The 19705-nt window shown below is 46.7% G+C and overlaps 1 protein-coding gene and 1 non-coding gene across 9 annotated transcripts in view; both read left to right on the top strand.

Moving 5' to 3' along the window:
• The window catches only part of LATS2 (large tumor suppressor kinase 2), a 101181-nt gene that overhangs the window by 13797 nt on the left and 67679 nt on the right, over positions 1-19705 (top strand). For 6 of the 8 annotated variants that reach the window (XM_066259013.1, XM_066259015.1, XM_066259009.1 and 3 more), the window contains exon 2: positions 7626-8164. The exons of the other annotated variants lie outside the window; for them this stretch is intronic. In XM_066259013.1, coding sequence (XP_066115110.1) covers positions 7823-8164 — 342 coding nt within the window. In that variant the 5' untranslated portion in view covers positions 7626-7822. The remainder of the gene's footprint in view (positions 1-7625; positions 8165-19705) is intronic. 8 annotated transcript variants of the gene reach the window in all.
• Positions 9623-9727, top strand: LOC136327383 (U6 spliceosomal RNA). The gene has a single exon (XR_010729613.1). It is a non-coding gene; the product is annotated as a U6 spliceosomal RNA (small nuclear RNA).

The raw sequence follows: 19705 nt of genomic DNA, 5'->3' as shown, positions 1-19705 counted from the left end.
AACAGCCATCTTCTGACGGCCTCCCTCAGCCTCAATCTCACCTCTCAACAGCTGCCTGTCTCCACTCATACTCTGGCTGCTCTCTTTTTTTTTTTTTTAATTTATTTTTTATTTTATTTTATTTTATTTTTTTACAGAGCAGAGTGAGGGATAGACAGAGACAGACAGGAACGGAAAGATGAGAAGCATCAATCATTAGTTTTTTGTTGTGCATTGCGACATCTTAGTTGTTCATTGATTGCCTTCCATATGTGCCTTGACCTTGGGCTTTCAGCAGACTGAGCAACCCCTTGCTTGAGCCAGAGACCTTGGGTCCAAGCTGGTGAGCTTTTTGCTCAAACTAGATGAGCCTGCACTCAAGCTGGTGACCTTGGGGTCTCGAACCTGGGTCCTCAGCATCCCAGTCCGACGCTCTATCCACTGCGCCACCACCTGGTCAGGCCTCTGGCTGCTCTCTTGAAGGTCCCCACTGTCCCGATGGTCATCTGGCTCAGAGAAGGCACCACCATTGGCTTTGGTTTCTAAACCAGGAACTTAAGCCTGTCTCTGTAGTGGACACCACCAGCTTCTATGGGTTCCACCTCTTAAGCTCTACTGAATCGTGTACTTCTCTCTACCTTTCAGCTACTACTCTAGTTCAGACCCTATAATTCTTTGGGCAGAATTTTATTGTCACTTGTATCATAGTGTATTTAAATCAGTTTGTGTGTCTGTCTTCCTGATCTTGAGCTGTGAGCTCCTTAAAGTCAGAGGCTGGTCATAATAGGCATTCAGGCTCTGCACTGCTCACGGGCCCTGCACATAAAAGGGCCTGCTTCACATCATACAGAGACCTGTATGAGGGCATGGTCAGCCCACTGGGAGACTCTCAGCCACTTAACAGAAGACCTGAGCAGCAGTGGGGACTCAGTAGCGCACGTGTCCGCACATGTTCTGGAGGGCACGTGTTTTCTCACTCCTCCCATGTGCCTGTCCTGAGGCCATTACTCATTCTCCTGTGCCTCAGAGATCTAGCTTCTACTGTCTATTTTATTTAGACTTGGCTTGCTCCTTCTCACCTGGTGTGTGTGTGTGTGTGTGTGTGTGTGTGTGTGTGTGTGTGTGTGTCATGTGGCATCAGGATATGTCTAAGCTCAGGTCAAGCTGCGGCCCACAGGGCTCTGGAAGGTTCCTCAGAACATGAGTTGCTCATGTTGTACAGTAATATAGTGGTGAAACAGTTTACTTGGAGAAAGAGTACTTTCTTATTTTATAATCCCACAAAGGTACTGTGTGAACTCCCAGGGGTTCTGCCAATAACTACAGAGAAAGCATTTGATACAGTGGTAGAAGCAAGGTCTTGGAGCCGATTACTCCCTCCTCGGCTACTCCTAGCTCTCGGGCTGGATCTGTGTGGGCATCAGGAGCCTAAGGCACAGTTTGCAGTAGCCCCAGACCGAGAACAACTCATATATGTCCTTCTGTGGCAGAATGGATAAATAAGTATGGTCTAGTTTATGCTATAGAATATTACTCAGCAATGAAAAGTGGCAAACTGTTGTCACATACCATAAGTATAAATAACCAAACACCATGTTGAACAAAATCAGCAGGACACAGAATATAGACTGTGTAGGTCCATTGATACATAGTTCAGAAGCTGGTAAACTAGCCCTTGGCATTAGAAGTTGTGAGGGTGGGGCACTGGCCTCTTGGCTCAGTGGATAGAGCATTGTTCTGGCATGCCAGAGATCCCAGGTTCGATCCCTGGTAGTGGCACATATGAGAAGCAACCAGTGAATGCACAACTAAGTGGAACAACAAGTTGATACTTCTCTCTCCCTCTCCCCTTCCTCTCCCTCTTTATCAAATCAGTGGAAAAATTAGTAGAAGTAGTGAGGGTGGTTCATCTAGGCATCAGTCTGTGGGGGGGACTTTAAGAGTGCTCTTTGTGAACATTCACTGGTCTTATGTTTTGTGCACTTAAAAATAGTATGCTAAACTTAAACACGTTACTTCTACCTCCCCCCAGAAAGCCTCTCTGCTGTTGCAGGTTTTAGTAGCTCCTCTTCAGCGTGAATTCTGAAGAGCCTGGTCAAGCCTCAGAATCACCTGGTGCCCTTCCTTTGCTGTCCCCAGTTCCCCTTGTGTGAGTGAGGCCAGGCAGTGAGGATGGCCCAGGTCCTGGCTCTGATTTCCTCCCAGCTCTTTCTGTCTTCAACTTGGGCCACCTCTTGTGCCCCTTGCCCTTTCTTAGCTCCTTCTGTTTAGTCTGCTGTTGTCACTTGGTGTCCACTGACTGCTGCTCAAAGAGATACCAATTGAAAGGGACAGGAGTTTTCCCTCCCTCACGTAACTGCTCCATTTCATGGGTGTATAGGCAGGTCACCAGCTGGGTAAATGTCCTATATGCTGGTTGTTCTCCATCTTGGTTTTAAGCCCAGACCCTGGGCCAAGGTGTAAATAGCTCTTGAACCTGCACCCCGCTCCCCAGGCTTGCTTTTCCTCACCTGGCTTTCATCATCTACCTGTAGTGCTGTGGTTGTCCCTTCCTGGCCACCTTCCTGCTGGCTTTCGGGCTCAATTCTCCAAAGTCTACTTCTGGCCCTGTGATTCCTTGGCTGAACTGCATACCACGCTTCCCTTCCCCATCTTCCAACATGGCCTGGAGGTCCTTCCAGAGTCAGCGCTGTGTACCTCCCTTCTTCCGCCGGCAGGTTTGGTTATGTCTGACTTTCTCCTTTATTCTCTCATCTCTCAGAAAGTTTCTTTCTCCTTTGGGGCATCTCTTTCCTTTGGATCTGTTTATTTACCCACCACACTCTTACCTCTCACTTGACTGTGAACTTGCTGAAGGCAGGATTTTATTCTTGCTTATCCAATGCTACCTGGCATTTGATAAATGTAGCTAAGGGTGGGTGTAGTAGATGAGTGAGTGGCTGAGGGGGAAAATGAATACTTTGGCTTATTGTCAGGCTCCTCCTTTGGATTATTTGTTATGAAGGTAGTGTAATTTACTGTATTCCTCCATGTATAAGACGATCCCATGTATAAGATGCACTTTAATTTTGGGGCCGAAATTTGAAGAAAAAAAAGTATTACGTAAAGTTCTTGAACTCAAGTTTTATTTCTCATAAAATTCATACAACTCCTCATCACTGTCAAAACTCCCATTCATTAGCTTATCCTCATCTGTGTCCGATGACGAATCACTGTCTTCATCAATTAGTGCAAAAAAGCGGGAAATGCAAGTAAAAAAATCTACAGCCACTGTATAAGATGCACCCAGTCTTTAGACCCCAAATTTTTCAGAGAAAAGTGCGTCTTATGCATGGGGGAATACGGTATCTCTTCTGTTTTAGTCTTCAAAGAAAGGGAAGAAAACTAAAAATTAGATAGGAGTGTGAATTCTTTTGGGAGCTCCCATACCTGTGCCTCAGTTCTCATGTTCCTACACTCAGGAATCTCCACACGTACTGGCTGCTTCCTGAGCCTCGTTTTGTTGAGATGTGAACTTGGCTTTCAGAAGATGAGGTGTTTCACAACAGATGCTTAGACGAGGAAGTCACTGAGCATTAGTGTGGCTGCAATATGCCCAATTTGAGAGCAGTCTGCAGAGCTCCAGGATTTTGGCCTGTGGCCAACACAGCCCCCAGGACTCAGTGCTGGGATCAGTGCGCTACCCTCATAGCCTTGTAGCAGTCTCTCAGCGACTTGAATACAGTAGATGTCTGCTCTGAGTTGTGGGGTTTATATGAAAATTTTATTTAGCCTGGTACTTTCTTTTCAAATGTAGTCAGTCTTCTCTCAGCTACATTAAGAAAGGGGGTTGTTCAGCAATCCCTCTACTGGGTATATACCCCAAAACCTCAGAAACATTGATACGTGAAGACACATGTAGCCCCATGTTCATTGCAGCACTGTTCACAGTGGCCAAGACATGGAAACAACCAAAAAGCCCTTCAATAGAAGACTGGATAAAGAAGATGTGGCACATATACACTATGGAATACTACTCAGCCATAAGAAATGATGACATCAGATCATTTACAGCAAAATGGTGGGATCTTGATAACATTATAAGGAGCGAAATAAGCAAAGCAGAAAAAAACAAGAACTACATGATTCCATACATTGGTGGAACATAAAAATGAGACTAAGAGACATGGACAAGAGTGTGGTGGTTACCAAGGGTGGGGGGGGGAGGGAGGACATGGGAGGGAGGGAGGGAGAGTTAGGGGGAGGGGGAGGGGCACAGAGAACTAGATAGAGGGTGACGGAGGACAATCTGACTTTGGGCGAGGGGTTTGCAACATAATTTGATGACAAAATAACCTAGACATGTTTTCTTTGAATATATGTACCCTGATTTATTAATGTCATCCCATTACCATTAATAAAAATTTATTAAAAAAAAAAAAAAGAAAGGGGGTTGTTTATGACCCTCTATTCTCCAACCTCTAAGAAAGGAATAGTGATTTCAGTGTCATCTCTTTGGGTTTCCTGCTGTATATGGTTATATAATAGATGTATGTATGTGAATTCACATAAAACTCTTAGAACAAGCCTGGAACATAGTAAATACTGGGTAAAGACTACCATGGTTCCTGGCCGGCTGGCTCAGTGAATAGAGCGTCAGTCTGACGTATGGACGTCCCAGGTTCCATCCTTGGTCAGGGCACACAAGAAGCAACCATCTGCTTCTCTTCCCCTCCCTCTCCTCCTTTTTTCTCTTTTCCCCTCTCACAGCCAATGTGGTTCATTTGTCTGAGTGTCGGCCCCAGGCACTGAGGATAGCTCAGTTGATTTGAGCATCAGCCACAGATGGGAGTTACTGGGTGGATCCTGATTGGGGAGCATGCGGGAGTCTGTTTCTCTACTCTCCTCCCACTTAAAAAAAAAAAAAAAAGACTAGTTACCATGATTTTTTCCCACATGAGAATGTCTGTGAAGCCATTCCATTTCATGGCTCTAAAATCTCTCACTAAGGCAAAGTTCAGCCTCTTGGTCCTCTCCTTTTCAAGAATGCTCTTTTTGCCTGACCAGGTGGTGGCACAATGGATAGAGCGTCAGACTGGGTTGCAGAGGACCCAGGTTCAAAACCCTGAAGTCGCAGGCTTGAGTGTGGGCTCACCAGCTTGAATGCAGGGTTGCTGGCTTGAGGAAGGGGTCACTCGCTCTGCTGTAGCCCCCTGGTCAAGGCACATATGAAAAAGCAGTCAATGAACAACTAAGGTGCTGCAACAAAGAATTGATCCTTCTCATCTCTCTCCCTTCCTGTCTGTCTGTCCCTATCTGTCCTTCTCTCTCTCTCTCTGTGTCACCAAAAAAAAAAAAAAAAAAAAAAAAGCTCTTTTCTTGGTGTTTCTTTGAACCTAGAGGGCATGCAAGCCTTTGCTTTCACCACTGTGTACCTCAGTGCTGGATTTTTTATTTCATTTTATTTTTTACAGGGACAGAGAGTGAGTCAGATAGAGGGATAGATAGGGATAGACAGACAGGAACGGAGAGAGATGAGAGCATCAATCATCAGTTTTTCTTTGCGACACCGTAGTTGTTCATTGATTGCTTTCTCATATGTGCCATGACCACGGGCCTTCAGCAGACCGAGTAACCCCCCGCTTGAGCCAGTGACCTTTGGTCCATGCTAGTGAGCTTTTTGCTCAAGCCAGATGAGCCCGTGCTCAAGCTGGCAACCCCGGGGTCTTGAACCTGGGTCCTTCCACATCCCAGTCCAACGCTCTATCCACTGCGCTACCGCCTGGTCAGGCCAGTGCTGGATTTTGACCACTGATTACACAAATGAGGATAACTGTGTCCTGAGGACTCTGACACACTCACTCTCATGGTCTCACCCAGCACCTACCCCCATTCTGACTCTTATCAAGTGTTGTCATCTGTCTTCTAGAGGGAAGGTCTAAAGTCACCCAAATTGGTGACTTGAGCTAGATACCTTGCTGGCTGAGGACAGTCTCGAGTTGGTTCTGGTTTATTTTCCGAATGCAAGAACAACTGTAGTTAGTGGATTGGACCTGTAGTAGGTACAGCCACTGTTGGAAAATGCTGAGGTTGCTGCTGATCTATGCTTACAACTTTAGTTTGTTCTTAGTGTGGTCACAAAACTCTCTAACAAATCGCTCCTGTGATTTTACTAGTCTCCTTCCATTGGATATCAGTTTCTGCCAGAAAGGTATTTTTGTTTTGGTACTTAAGTCAAAATGCTGGTAAGAAGTTGACAAGTTTATAAACCATCAAGGAAGTGATTGGCTTGAAATCCCCTGATACATTGTGCTGGAACTACTTTCAGTTACAACACAGGACACCTTCAGTGGGATAAGTTCTGTGGTGTCTTTCAGGGAATTTGGGAGGGTTTTTTTTTTGTTTTTTATTTATTTATTATTATTATTTTTTACAGAGACAGAGATTCAGAGGGAGGGATAGACAGGGACAGACAGACAGGAACAGAGAGATGAGAAGCATCAATCATTAGTTTTTCATTGCACGTTGTGACACCTTAGTTGTTCATTGCTTGCTTTCTCATATGTGCCATGACCGTGGGGCTACAGCTGACCAAGTAACCCCTTGCTTGAGCCAGCGGCCTTGGGTCCAAGCTTGTGAGCTTTGCTCAAACCAGATGAGCTTGCGCTCAAGCTGGCGACCTCGGGGTTTCGAACCTGGGTCCTCTGCATCCCAGTGTGACGCTCTATCCACTGCGCCACCGCCTGGTCAGACTGGGAGGGTTTTATAAGGAAAAATTTCCAAAGAGATGGAAGGATCACAGCTTCAGGTGTGTGAGAGTTGGTGAAACCTCGGATCAAAAGGACAACAGTATGAGTCGAGTTGATTGCTTATTAGGAACAAGTCAGAATCCCAGGACCCCATGTAAGAAAGTTTATCCCTAAAGGTCAAGCTGTGGATTTCACAATGAAATTGTATTATATTATAATGAAGTATCTTAAATGAGACATCAGTCGTTAATGCTGTTGTTCTTGCCTTGAGTTTTTATTAGTCAATTATCAGCTTGCGGAGATTGGCGCTATTGCAGGTTACACAGTTCTGGAAACATCTTGGGACAACCCCAAATGTCCTGTGTTCTAACTTGAGTTGAACAGTTTGTCATTTCTTTTTTGTTTGTTTGTTTGGTTTTTTCCCCCAAGTTAGGAGCGGGGAAGCAGTCAGACAGACTCCCACATGCACCTGACTGGGATCCACCCTGCACGCCCACCAGGGGGGATGCTCTGCCCATCTGGGCGTCACTCTGTTGCCACAAGATCCAGCCTAGCACCTGAGGTGGAGGCCATGGAGCCATCCTCAGCACCAGGGCCAACTTTGCTCCAATGGAGCCTTGGCTGTGGGAGGAGAAGAGAGAGACAGAGAGGAAGGAGAGGAGGAGGGGTGGAGAAGCAGATGGGCGCTTCTCCTGTGTGCCCTGGCCGGGAATCGAACCCGGACTTCCACACGCTGGGCTGACGCTCTACTGCTGAGCTAACCAGCCAGGACTCAGTTTGTCATTTTTGAGAGATGATGTGTTCTGTCTTGATCTTTTCAAGTGAAATATTTTCAAGATTATTGTCCATTTCTGAAAAGTGTTATTAACATTATGTGAAAACCAGAGATGAATACTGTGTTCTCGTTTACTTTTTCAGATAGTGATGATCTTCAAAATGAAGGCTCTGGAAACTTGTGGTTTCTCTGTAGGAACTACAGAAATTGAAGGAAAGACAATGTTTAAAAGGAAATTGTTTTGAAACTATGTTTACAACTAACTGATACTGTTCACAGTTTTAAAAAAATAAAATCCTTAAAAAGATTGTATTTATGGTAAGAGGAAACTGGATTAACAATGAGGCCAAAGACTTTTCCTGCCACAACTTACTCTGGAAACAGCCGGCAGCGACTGCAGGAGATCCGCGAGGGGCTGAAGCAGCCCCCCAAGTCTTCCACTCGGGGGCCACCTGTGGTGCCAAGCGACACTTCCCTGGACACCAAGGTCCTGGGGGGCAAGGATGTTGCCCAGCAGCAGCAGCAGCTGCCGAGAGCTGCCCCAAAGTTCGGCCCCTACCAGAAAGCCCTGAGGGAGATCCGGTACTCCTTGTTGCCTTTTGCCAATGAGTCGGGACCCCCAGCAGCGGCAGAGGTGAACCGACAAATGCTGCAGGAGTTGGTGAATGCTGGCTGTGACCAGGTGCGTGAGCTTCCGGGGCCGGGGTGGCCCTCACAGTAAGTGGATCACATGCAGGTTCTTTGAGTGGGCTGTGATTCAAAGAAGGGTTTCCAAGTTAGAGACCCTTTATGTGAGTTGTTGGACTGTTCTCTACTTTTTCACCAGAAGGGTTGTTGATTTTTGCTGCTTTTCCTATTCTGGCGAGATCCAGAGGTTTCTGAATGCTTCTGAATCGGGCCACATGTATGTCCTATTCTGTCCTTTGGAAGGGCTCTCAGATGGGGCCCCTTCCATGGGGTTTAGTTAGGCTTATTCTGAGCTGTTATGGGAAAGAGACTGGTTTCTTTTATTCCTGTTTTTTGTTGTTGTTTTTTCCTGAAGCTGGAAATGGGGAGAGACAGTCAGACAGACTCCCGCATGCGCCCGACCGGGATCCACCTGGCACGCCCACCAGGGGGCGACGCTCTGCCCACCAGGGGGCGATGCTCTGCCCCTCTGGGGTGTCGCTCTGTCGCGACCAGAGCCACTCTAGCGCCTGAGGCAGAGGCCAAGGAGCCATCCCCAGTGCCCGGGCCATCCTCGCTCCAATGGAGCCTCGCTGCGGGAGGGGAAGAGAGAGACAGAGAGGAAGGAGAGGGGGAGGGGTGGAGAAGCAGATAGGCGCCTCTCCCGTGTGCCCTGGCCAGGAATCGAACCCGGGACCCCTTGCACGCCAGGCCAACGCTCTACCACTGAGCCAACCGGCCAGGGCCTATTCCTGTTTTTTTTTTTTTGTTTTTTTTTCTGAAGCTGGAAACAGGGAGGCAGTCAGATAGACTCCTGCATGCGCCCAACTGGGATCCACCTGGCACGCCCACCAGGGGGCGATGCTCTGCCCATCTGGGGCGTCGCTCTGTCACGACCAGAGCCATTCTAGCGCCTGGGGCGGAGGCCAAGGAGCCATCCCCAGCGCCTGGGCCATCTTTTGCTCCAATGGAGCCTTGGCTGCGGGAGGGGAAGAGAGAGACAGAGAGGAAGGAGGGGGGAGGGGTGGAGAAGCAGATGGGCACTTCTCCTATGTGCCCTGGCCGGGAATCAAACCCGGGACTCCTGCACGCCAGGCCAATGCTCTACCACTGAGCCAACCGGTCTATTCCTGTTTTTGATTTGAGCATTTTTATTTAGTTAAGGGGAAGGCGAATGAACACAAATTGGCAATTCCTTGAAGGCTTTCCCCTATTTAAAAAATAACCAGTGTGCTATTATAGGAGGTGTAACTATATTACACCTTACTTCACATAATAAAGAATGAGAAAGACTCGAGAAATCTTCGAAGTGGTAGCAGCACAGGCTGATTTCTCAGTTGCTTAAGAACAAGGGGCACGTTAACGGAGGTGGCTCTAATCATGTAAATACACATCTAAGAGTTGTACTGTCACGATCTGTTGCAGTTGCTGAATAAAATCCAGGTGAGGGGCAGGGCCATGTGAAAGGGAACCAGTGCTCACTTCGGCAGCACCCGTACTAAAACTGGAACAGAATAAAAGATTAGAATGGGTCCTGCGCAAGGGTAACATGCAAATTTGGGAAAGGTTCCATATATATATATATTTAATTTTTTATTTATTTTTAGAGAGGAGAGAGAGAGGGAGAGAGAGAGAGAGGGAGAGAGAGGAGAGAGAGAGACAGAGAGAGAGAGAGAAGGGGAGGAGCCGGAAGCATCAACTCCCATATGTGCCTTGACCAGGCAAGCCCAGAGTTTCGAACGGCGACCTCAGCATTTCCAGGTCGACGCTTGATCCACTGCGCCACCACAGGTCAGGCCCATATTTTTATTGTTAATTACAAAGTATTCACGGATGTCAAGTGCGGCACAGGGGATATAGTCAATACTATTGTGATAACTATGTATGTGCCAGAAGGGTACTGGAAATATTGGGGTGGACCACTCTTTAAAGTATATGGTTGTCCAACCTAACCACTATGCTGTACCCATGAAACCAATACAAAATAATATTCAAAGTAAACTGTAATTGAAAAATAAAAGGCCCTTGCTGGTTGGCTCAGTGATAGAGTGTTGGCCCAGTGTGTGGTTGTTCTGGGTTCGGTTCCAGGTCAGAGCACATAGGAGAAGTGCCCACCTGCTCCACCCCTCCACTCCTCACCTCTGTCCCCCTTCTTTCTGTCTCTTCCCTTCTCTGGGCCATGGCTTGGTTCGGTTCTAGTGCATCTGCCCTGGGGGGCTGAGGATGGCTCCATGGAGCTTGGTTGAGATTATGGTTCCAGATGGGCAGAGCATTGATCTTAGATGGGGGTTGCCGGTTGGATCCCGGTTGGGGTGCATGTGGGCGTGTGTTTCTCTATCTTCCCTCCTCTCACTTGGGAAAATATAAATAAAAATAAAAAAACAAAAAAATAAAACAAAATGGAACCAGTGTCAAGCCAAGATAAAAATGTAGTTAGTGACACGTAACTGGTGAAAATGTAGTTGCTTTATAAAATGATTTCTGAAAGCTGGTCCTTTATTACCATCTGTCTTTTGAAAAGACCAATTGCACGAAAATGGAAATAAGTTAGGTATTTTTGCTGCCTTGAGAAATTACTATACTTTCATGGTCAAAGCACATCAGGATGGCTCCAGCACTTTTAGTTTTTTAGAAATACCCTAATTATGCACTCCTGGCATCACAGTCACAGGAAAAGGCCAGCAGTGCCCTCCTTTATGTCCCAAAGTAATCTCAACCCTCCTGTTGTAGTTTGCTACCATAGAACTTACCTAGAGAGTTTACTTTTCTCAGATGGTGTTTTTATGAAACTGTGTCTTCTATAGGGCTTTCCTTGACATCTTGGAGTGTGCTGGGACTAACTTGTGCATAACAGAATTGTTGAGAGTTGCTCCCACGATGCCCAGGATCATGAATGGTGTGGAGTTGCTCCCACGATGCCCAGGATCATGAATGGCATGGTGTAGAACGTTTCAGCTTGGAAGCCTACAGCGGGGCATGACCTTCCTCACTGAGAGCTCCGTGATGCTAAGCACACATAGCTCCTAGTTGAAAAGTAGGGTAATCCCGAGTAGTGCTGGACTGACATCACTGAGACCAGCAGCCCCTTGCAAAGCTCACACACTTCCCCTGTGCATATGTCACTGGTGGTTGGAGCTGGGTGTTTTTTGCACTTGTGTTTCAGCTGTGACGAAAAGAAACAACTCAAGCAAATAATCCAAAATACAGGTGGGACCCCATTAAGGTAAAATCCCTTACTGATTATTGCAGTGCAAGAAATAATGAAGCCGGTGCTGTTACTTGTACGTGGAAAAGACTCCGTTTACCATGTTTAATACTCCTGAAAGGATTCAGTCAGTTTGATGGGTAGTTGTTATTTGAAAGCTTAAAACAGCTCTGCCTTCCTGGTTACCCTCTAACTCAGACTTTTGGTCTATAGAGGGTGCATTTGCTTTCAGAAAATTCTAGTCAGAAAGTCACTTTGTGAACACACATAATGTGAGAGAAAAAGATGAAAAGCACTTCTAGAGCTGTGTATATCTTGAGTAAAGCAGCTTTTTCAAATTCCTATTATTGGAGCTTTTCCCCTTTGTCTCCTGTTGTAGTCTTTTTTTTTTTTTTTGCACTTTTCTGAAGCTGAAACAGGGAGAGACAGTCAGACAGACTCCCGCATGCGCCCGACTAGGATCCACCCGGCACGCCCACCAGGGGCGATGCTCTGCCCACCAGGGGGCGATGCTCTGCCCCTCCGGGGCATCGATCTGCTGCGACCAGAGCCATTCTAGCGCCTGGGGCAGAGGCCAAGGAGCCATCCCCAGCGCCCGGGCCATCTTTGCTCCAATGGAGCCTTGGCTGCTGGAGGGGAAGAGAGAGACAGAGAGGAAGGGGGGGGGGGGTTGGAGAAGCAAATGGGCGCTTCTCCTATGTGCCCTGGCCAGGAATCGAACCCGGGTCCCCCGCACGCCAGGCCGACGCTCTACCGCTGAGCCAACCGGCCAGGGCCTGTTGTAGTCTTTTTGAATTGAGATTTGGTTTTGTCCTTGTATTCTGAGTCTGAGGACCATTTGAACCCCCTGTTCATCAGAACAGCAGTAGACCTCATGCTTCCCTGAGGTTTTGAAGGCGCTTCGGGGTCGTGTGCACTTTGACGTGCGGTATTCTGTCTGTCGCACATGTATACACACATACACACACACACTCTTCATTTCATTTGGACTAAAACTTATTGCACATATTTATTTGAGTGTTCATAGATGAGTGTTTTTTAAAAGAACCTTTTTGTGACAATAAAATTTACTTATGAAGAGTTCATGCTTCCTAAGTGTATAGCTCAGTGACTTAACCCAGCAAATTGCGCCCATGCAACAGGCAGGTATGGCTATGTTTTTCATTAAAATATTCTTAAGTAGAAACTTCTAGGAAAGTAAAGGACTTTTAAGTATTTTCTATTTAATGATGTAATATAGATGTCAAATGATACAGTGTTCACCTGACCTGTGGTGGCGCAGTGGATAAAGCGTCGACCTGGAACACTGAGGTCACTGGTTCAAAACCCTGCACTTGTCTGGTCAAGGCACATATGGGAGTTGATGCTTCTTGCTCCTCCTCCCTTTCTCTCTCTCTCTCTCTCTCTCTCTCTCTCTATCTCTATCTCTCTCTATCTCTATCTCCTCTCTAAAAAAAAAAATTATTAAGGAAAAAAAACGATACAGTGATCATAAATCTTTTGCACATAAGTTACTAAAGACATGAAAATTTGTACGGGAAGAAAAGAGGCTAGTAGATGACTATTCCTTAGGGAGAATCTGTTACTCCAACATAGATGTAAGGAAATGGGAATGTAAGTGTTTTGGTTATGAGTGTCAAATTGTGTGTCATTGGATACTAATTACTGGATTAAGTAATAATTTAAATTTAGCTTTTATTTTTTTTTATAACATTTAGTTTTACTTTTTCTGTTTATCTTTATGGTCTCAAATGGCCAAATTACCAGGTTTTCCCTCCTTTAAAAAAAAAAAAATTCCTGACAAAGTTTTAAAAACCACTTGTTTGATTTTGCGGTGATGTGGATATGTGTAACAGTTCTTTTCAGAGCATGTGATTTGTGTTCACAGTGCGGGGCGGGGAATAGACAAGGGTGAGGGGCCTACTGTGCATAGAGTCCAGGGTTTACAGGGAAGGTGAGGCGTGGACTAAGCTGATTCAGTGGCTCCCAGTCCCTTAGAATGCATGTCCCCTGGAGGAAGCCAGGTGAGAAGTTTCCTTCTGACATGCGTGTGTGCACAAGGAAACTCTTGGAGCAGCTGCTATGTGCTTCTAGAACTCTGTGGACCCGGCACTGACCTTTTTGAGCCCCTCACTGATCTGCTGAGGCACGAGGTCCGGCAGCTTTGCAGACTCTGAGGGCCCTGCCTGGCATACTGTGTTCCTCTTGTCCTGAATTTGTGCTAGGGTGATTTTCCTAATTTTGATTTAATATCCTATGTGTTTAAGTGATTTAAATCTTTAATGGATCCAGGTTAGGAAGAAATGTAAACAGATTGATTTATTTTACACCAAGTTCAGCAGAAGAAAAAAGCTAGTGGTCAGGATGTGCACTTGGGCAGGCTTCCTGAGAGTAGAAGTCACAGCCCTGAGGAGGTCAGGGGTGACTTGGTTAGTAGCAAAGGGGTGAATTCTTTGCATTCTCAAGCCAGAAAGTACAAAGTCAAGCTTCTCAACGTATCCTACACGTTACTCCTCAACCCAGGTTCTTCTGCCAAATGAAAGAGACTCGCAGAGGGGTAAGGCCTCTTGGGGCCCTCAGACTCCCCACCCACCAGATGATACACCTGGTGTCGGACCAGCCAGAGAAGCAAGACTGTTCTGGTTCTGAGCACTGGCCACACACCTCACTGAGACCAAACAGCCATGATTTGACATGGACTCTAGTGGTTTCTTCCAGCTCATTTCAGAGGAAACTACGTTAGGGGTCATGCAGCTGGCTGGAGCTCTGCCCTGCCCACGGCCAGCCCTGCTCTACTGACCTGTGACCCCAGCAGGGGTAGGATAGATGTGTTTGTTACGCACATGTGAGAGGAAGGACAGTAGTGTTCCCTTAGTGTGGCCCCTGCGTGCTGCTTGTCTCCGCTGTGGGCTGCTGCAGCCATGGCCAGTGCTGTGTTGTCTGTGTGCCCGTCTTGTGGGGTCCTCCAGGACTTCCTCCTTCCACGCTGGCCCGCCTGCAGCCCACCAGGCTTGCCCCCCCTGGGGAGCCCTCACTTCTTTTTTGTGCTCCATGGCTTGGCCTCCTCCCAGGCACTCTCTCAGTGGCTTCTGGTGGGGCACCTTCAACATCTCTTTATTGACTGATGATATTGTTTCTCACCTTCCCATGTCTGGATTTGGGCATAGGTTGTGGTTCAACTTGATTTCTTTTCACCACAGGGTCTTCTTGATTCTTCCAGCTGCATATGAGCAGCTGCTGTGCAAAACAGTCGCTTATTTCTAACTCCTAGGGGGCTGGTATATTGGGCCTATGTTGGCAGATTGCTGTGCCCATCCCCCTCCCCTGTTGTTTACTTATGTGCTTGGGGCCCGAGTGCCCAGTGGATGTGCTCAGAGATGAGGAGAGAGCTTGACAGAGATGAACCCGTGGGCCGACCTGGCAGGAGCCCCAGCTCATTTGTCAGAGGATGGCATTGATAGAAACATGACTTGGCGTCATTTACTTTGTTTAGCTCTAACAATGTGCACTGTTGGGAGGGCTCTAGAGATGATGAGGGAAATGTTAACATTGAACTAGTCTTCCTTTATCTTAGTGATAAGGTCCTGCCTCAGACTACTTCACTGTAATATAGGCATTTGCTAACAAAAAAATTGACTTTTCAGTGTTACTGAGCACCCCCAGTGCTGCCCTGAAATATTAATAAGAAGAAAAAAAGAAACACTTAAGTTTTGGAATGTCAGTCATGTCACAGGAAGTTGTATTAACAATGGATTTTGGGTGTAGCAGTTCCTTGCCTTTTCCCTCTTTTTTTTTTAATTAAAAAATTTAAAAAATTTTTTTACTTTAAAATTAAATTTGACCCTGCCAAAAGATAAACTGTATAGCAGGGGTCCCCAAACTTTTTACACAGGGGGCCAGTTCACTGTCCCTCAGACTGTTGGAGGGCCGGATTAGAAAAAAACTATGAACAAATCCCTATGCACACTGCGCATATCTTATTTTAAAGTAAAAAAACAAAACGGGACCAAATACAATATTTAAAATAAAGAACAAGTAAATTTAAACCAACAAACTGACCAGTATTTCAATGGGAACTATGCTCCTCTCACTGACTACCAATGAAAGAGGTGCCCCTTCCGAAAGTGCGGGGGAGGGGGGCTGGATAAATGGCCTCAGGGGGCAGCATGCGGCCTGTAGGCCGTAGTTTGGGGACCCCTGCTGTATAGTATGTTTTAAAAGTAGGACTTAAAATTATTTTGACAAGTCTCACCTGTGGTGGCACAGTGGATAAGGGGTCGACCTGGAATGCTGAGGTCACCAGTTCTAAACTCTAGGCTTGCCTGGTCAAGGCACATATGGGAAATAGCTATGAGTTGATGCTTCTTACTCCTCTTCCCCCCTTTTCCTCTCTTTCCTCTCTCTAAAATCAATAAAACCTTTAAAAAATTTTTTGACAAGGCCCTGGCCGGTTGGCTCAGTGATAAAGCGTCAGCCTGGCGTGCAGAAGTCCCGGGTTCGATTCCCAGCCAGGGCACACAGGAGAAGCGCCCATCTGCTTCTCCACCCCTCCCCCTCTCCTTCCTCTCTGTCTCTCTCTTCCCCTCCCGCAGCCAAGGCTCCATTGGAGCAAAGATGGCCCGGGCGCTGGGGTTGACTCCTTGGCCTCTGCCCCAGGCGCTAGAGTGGCTCTAGTCGTGCAGAGCGATGCCCCAGAGGGGCGGGGCGGAGCATCGCCCCCTGGTGGGCAGAGCATCGCCCCCTGTGGGTTCGCGACCCAAGGTTGAGAACCACTGCCTTTGTGTCATATATTGCCCCTCCTCCAGACTTCTCCCTAGTTATAAAAGTGTAGTATGTGTTATAGTATAAATTTTGGAAATAAAAAGAACTTATAATTCTGTTAGCCTAGATATGACCAGACCACTCTGGACATTTTGGTATAAAAGTGGCCAACTTTTAAAAAATTATTTTATTATTTATTGATTTTAGTGAGAGGGAAAGAGAGATAGGAACATGGATCTGGTCCTGTGTGTGCCCTGACCGGGGATTGAACTGGCAACCTCTGTACCTCCTGACGATGCTCTAACCCAGTGGTCCCCAACCTTTTTTGGGCCACGGGCCGGTTTAATGTTAGAAAATATTTTCACGGACCAGCCTTTAGGGTGGGACGGATAAATGTATCACGTGACCGAGACAAGCGTCAAGAGTGAGTCTTAGACGGATGTAACAGAGGGATTCTGGTCATTTTTTAAAAATAAAACATCGTTCAGACTTAAATATAAATAAAACGGGAATAATGTAAGTTATTTATTTCTCTACAGACCGATACGGTCCGCGGCCCGGGGGTTGGGGACCACTGCTCTAACCAACCAAGCTCTCTAGCCAGGGCCAACATTTTTCCTAAAGAAAGGTAATTAAGGAAAGTGAAGAAGGATGTGCCAATATGGATAGGTGGAAAAGAATTGATCACAGAACAATATATACAATGTATCCCAGTTCTGTTACAGAATATGCCTATATATTTCATTATTTAAGATGCCGTCAAACTCAGGCAGTCGTCTTCCAGAGTCTGCCTGGTGCCTGTTGGTGTCCCTTTGTCCCACCACTAAGCCTCCACCTTCACTCATCGAGATGGCAGTGTCCCCCGAGATGGCAGTGTCCTCCTGTCCTTCTCTTTATCTGTTTCCTGCAGAGAGCCCTTCAAGTGGTCATCTTGAAATGGAAAAGTTTCGGTCATCTCCCTTCTGGACACCCTTCCCCACTACACACGGGATAGTGCTCTTGGCTGGGCAGGTGGAGCCCATCCTGTGACTTCCGGTCACAACACTTATTCTGCATCTGGTACTCTGGCCCATCCAGTTCTACTGCCTTTTCCCAGACTCCCCTAACCTGGCCCCTGCCTGGCTGATGCCTTTCTGTTCCTGGAGTCTAAAAGAGATCCTTCTGTTTTTTTCTCTTGTTACATTATAATTTCCCTTCACAGCATTAGTCAGAACTTGTTACCAAGTAATTATTATGTAGTTTGCTTAATATCCCTCTCTCCTTTTAGGTTTCTTTTTCTTTTCTTTTAGATGAGAGGAAGGGAGATAAGCAGACTCCCACATGTGCCCCGACTGGGATCCTGGGATTTACAGACAACCCCATCACTGATGCTATTTTAACTCCTGAGGCCGATGGGCTTGGACAGAGCTATCCTCAGTGCCTGGGGCCACACTTGAACCGCTTGATCCACTGGCTGCTGGAGGAAAAGAGGGAGAGAAATAGGAGAGGAAGGGGGAGAAAAGCAAATGTTCGCTTCTCATGTGTGCCCTGACCAGTAATCGAACCTGGGATGTCCATATGCTGGGCAGACACTCCATCCACTGAGCAAACCGGCCAGGGCCTCCTTTTAGATTTTAAGCCCCATGAGACAGTAGCTTTGTCCTGGTCTCCATTCTCTAGAATCTAGAACTATGCGAATTCTCAAAAATACCTGATGAATAAGCAAAGGGATAAATATATTACTATAAATATTTCCATTTTTAACATTGCTTTATATTCTATGTTCAAATAGATGTTCTGTAACATGTGGTAAATAATTGGTGTTGAAAGGAAAACTAGGGCATATTGAAAATTTTAAGAGTTTGAGCAAAAACTGATTTGAATTGGACGGCACCATACTGGAAGTGTTTAGGAGTGCTCCGCCTACTGGAACTGGGGAGAGACTTCTATAAGGAAGACGTGGAAGCAAAGCAAGGAGAACGGTTGGCTGGCTCTAGCCTAGGGGTTACCTCACTTGGGAAAGGTGAATTGGGAGTTTGTGGTTGGTTGTCCTTAGGTTTTGATGTCCTAACCTTGAGGCACTTACAGGTTTAGGTATGGGTTTGCTTATGTGGGCTGCTGAGGCATTACACCTCCTCAGTCTGATGGCCTCATTGTTTAATTAATTAAACACTGGTGCACTGTCCGGGTGGCTCAGCTGGTTGGAGCATTTATCTGGATACACCAAGGCTGTAGGTTCAATCCCCAGTCGGGGCATATACAAGAATCAACCAGTGAGTACATGAATAAGTGGAACAATAAATTGGTCTCCTTTTCTCACTTTCTCTTCCTCCCTCCCTCCTTCCTTTCCTCCCTCCCTTCCTCTCTTTTTCTCCCTCCCTTTCTTTTTCTCTTTCTAAAAGCAATCAGTAGTTAAAAGTTAACACTGGTAGTGAACATCCTTCTGCATAGCTCTGTGTATATCACTGACTTAGAATAAATTTTAGACATAGAATTGCTAAGGCAAATGATAATATTTTTAGTTTTTGTGTCACCCAGTTTCTTTTTTTTGTATTTTTTTGTATTTTTCTGAAGCTGGAAACGGGGAGATACAGTCAGACAGACTCCCGCATGTGCCCGGCCGAGATCCACCCGGCATGCCCACCAGGGGGCAATGTTCTGCCCCTCCGGGGCGTTGCTCTTTTGCGACCAGAGCCACTCTAGCACCTGGGGCAGAGGCCAAGGAGCCATCCCTAGCGCCTGGGCCATCTTTGCTCCACTGGAGCCTCGCTGCGGGAGGGGAAGAGAGAGATAGAGAGGAAGGAGAGGGGGAGGGGTGGAGAAGCAGATGGGCTCTTCTCCTGTGTGCCCTGGCCGGGAAACGAATCCGGGACTTCTGCACGCCAGGCCGCCACTCTACCATTGAGCCTACCGGCCAGGGCTTCACCCAGTTTCTTTTTTAAATTATTTTTATTTTTTGACAGAGACAGAGAGACAGGAAGGGAGAGAGATGAGAAGCATAAATTCTTCGTTGGGGCACCTTAGTTGTTCACTGATTGCTTTCTCATATGTGCCTTGACCTGGGGGCTACAACAGACTGAGTAATCCCTTGCTCAAGCCAGTGACCTCGGGCTTTAAGCCAGCGACCTTTGGGCTCAAGGCGGTAACCATGGGCTCATGTCTAGGATCCATGTTCAAGCCAGTGATCCCACGCTCAAGTTGGTGAGCCCACGCCCAAGCTGGTGATCTCGGGGTTTCAAACCTGGGTCCTCTGTGTCCCAGTCTGACACTGTATCCACTGAGCCATTGCCTGGTCTGGCTCTTTTAAAAATTATTAAATTGATCTTATATTGCCAAACTGACCAACAATGAATACTAATACTACTACTTTAAAAAAAAACAAAAACCACCTGACTGGTTACTGGTGCAGTTAATAGAATGTCGACCAGGAACACTGAAGTCCCAGGTTCAAAACCCCAAGGTCCCGGCTTGAGTGTGGGCTTATCTGGCTCAAGGGTAGGCTCACCAGCTTGAGCATGAGGTCACCGGCTTGAGCCAAAGTTGCTGTTTTGAGCAAGGAGTCACTGGCTTGGCTGGAGCCCCTGGTCAAGGCACATACGAGAAACAATGAAC

The sequence above is a fragment of the Saccopteryx bilineata genome, chromosome 2 (genome assembly GCF_036850765.1).
Source record: "Saccopteryx bilineata isolate mSacBil1 chromosome 2, mSacBil1_pri_phased_curated, whole genome shotgun sequence".
Lineage (NCBI taxonomy): Eukaryota > Metazoa > Chordata > Mammalia > Chiroptera > Emballonuridae > Saccopteryx > Saccopteryx bilineata.
The sequence above is the reverse complement of the archived record's forward strand: the minus strand, read 5'-3'. Positions and strand labels throughout refer to the sequence as shown.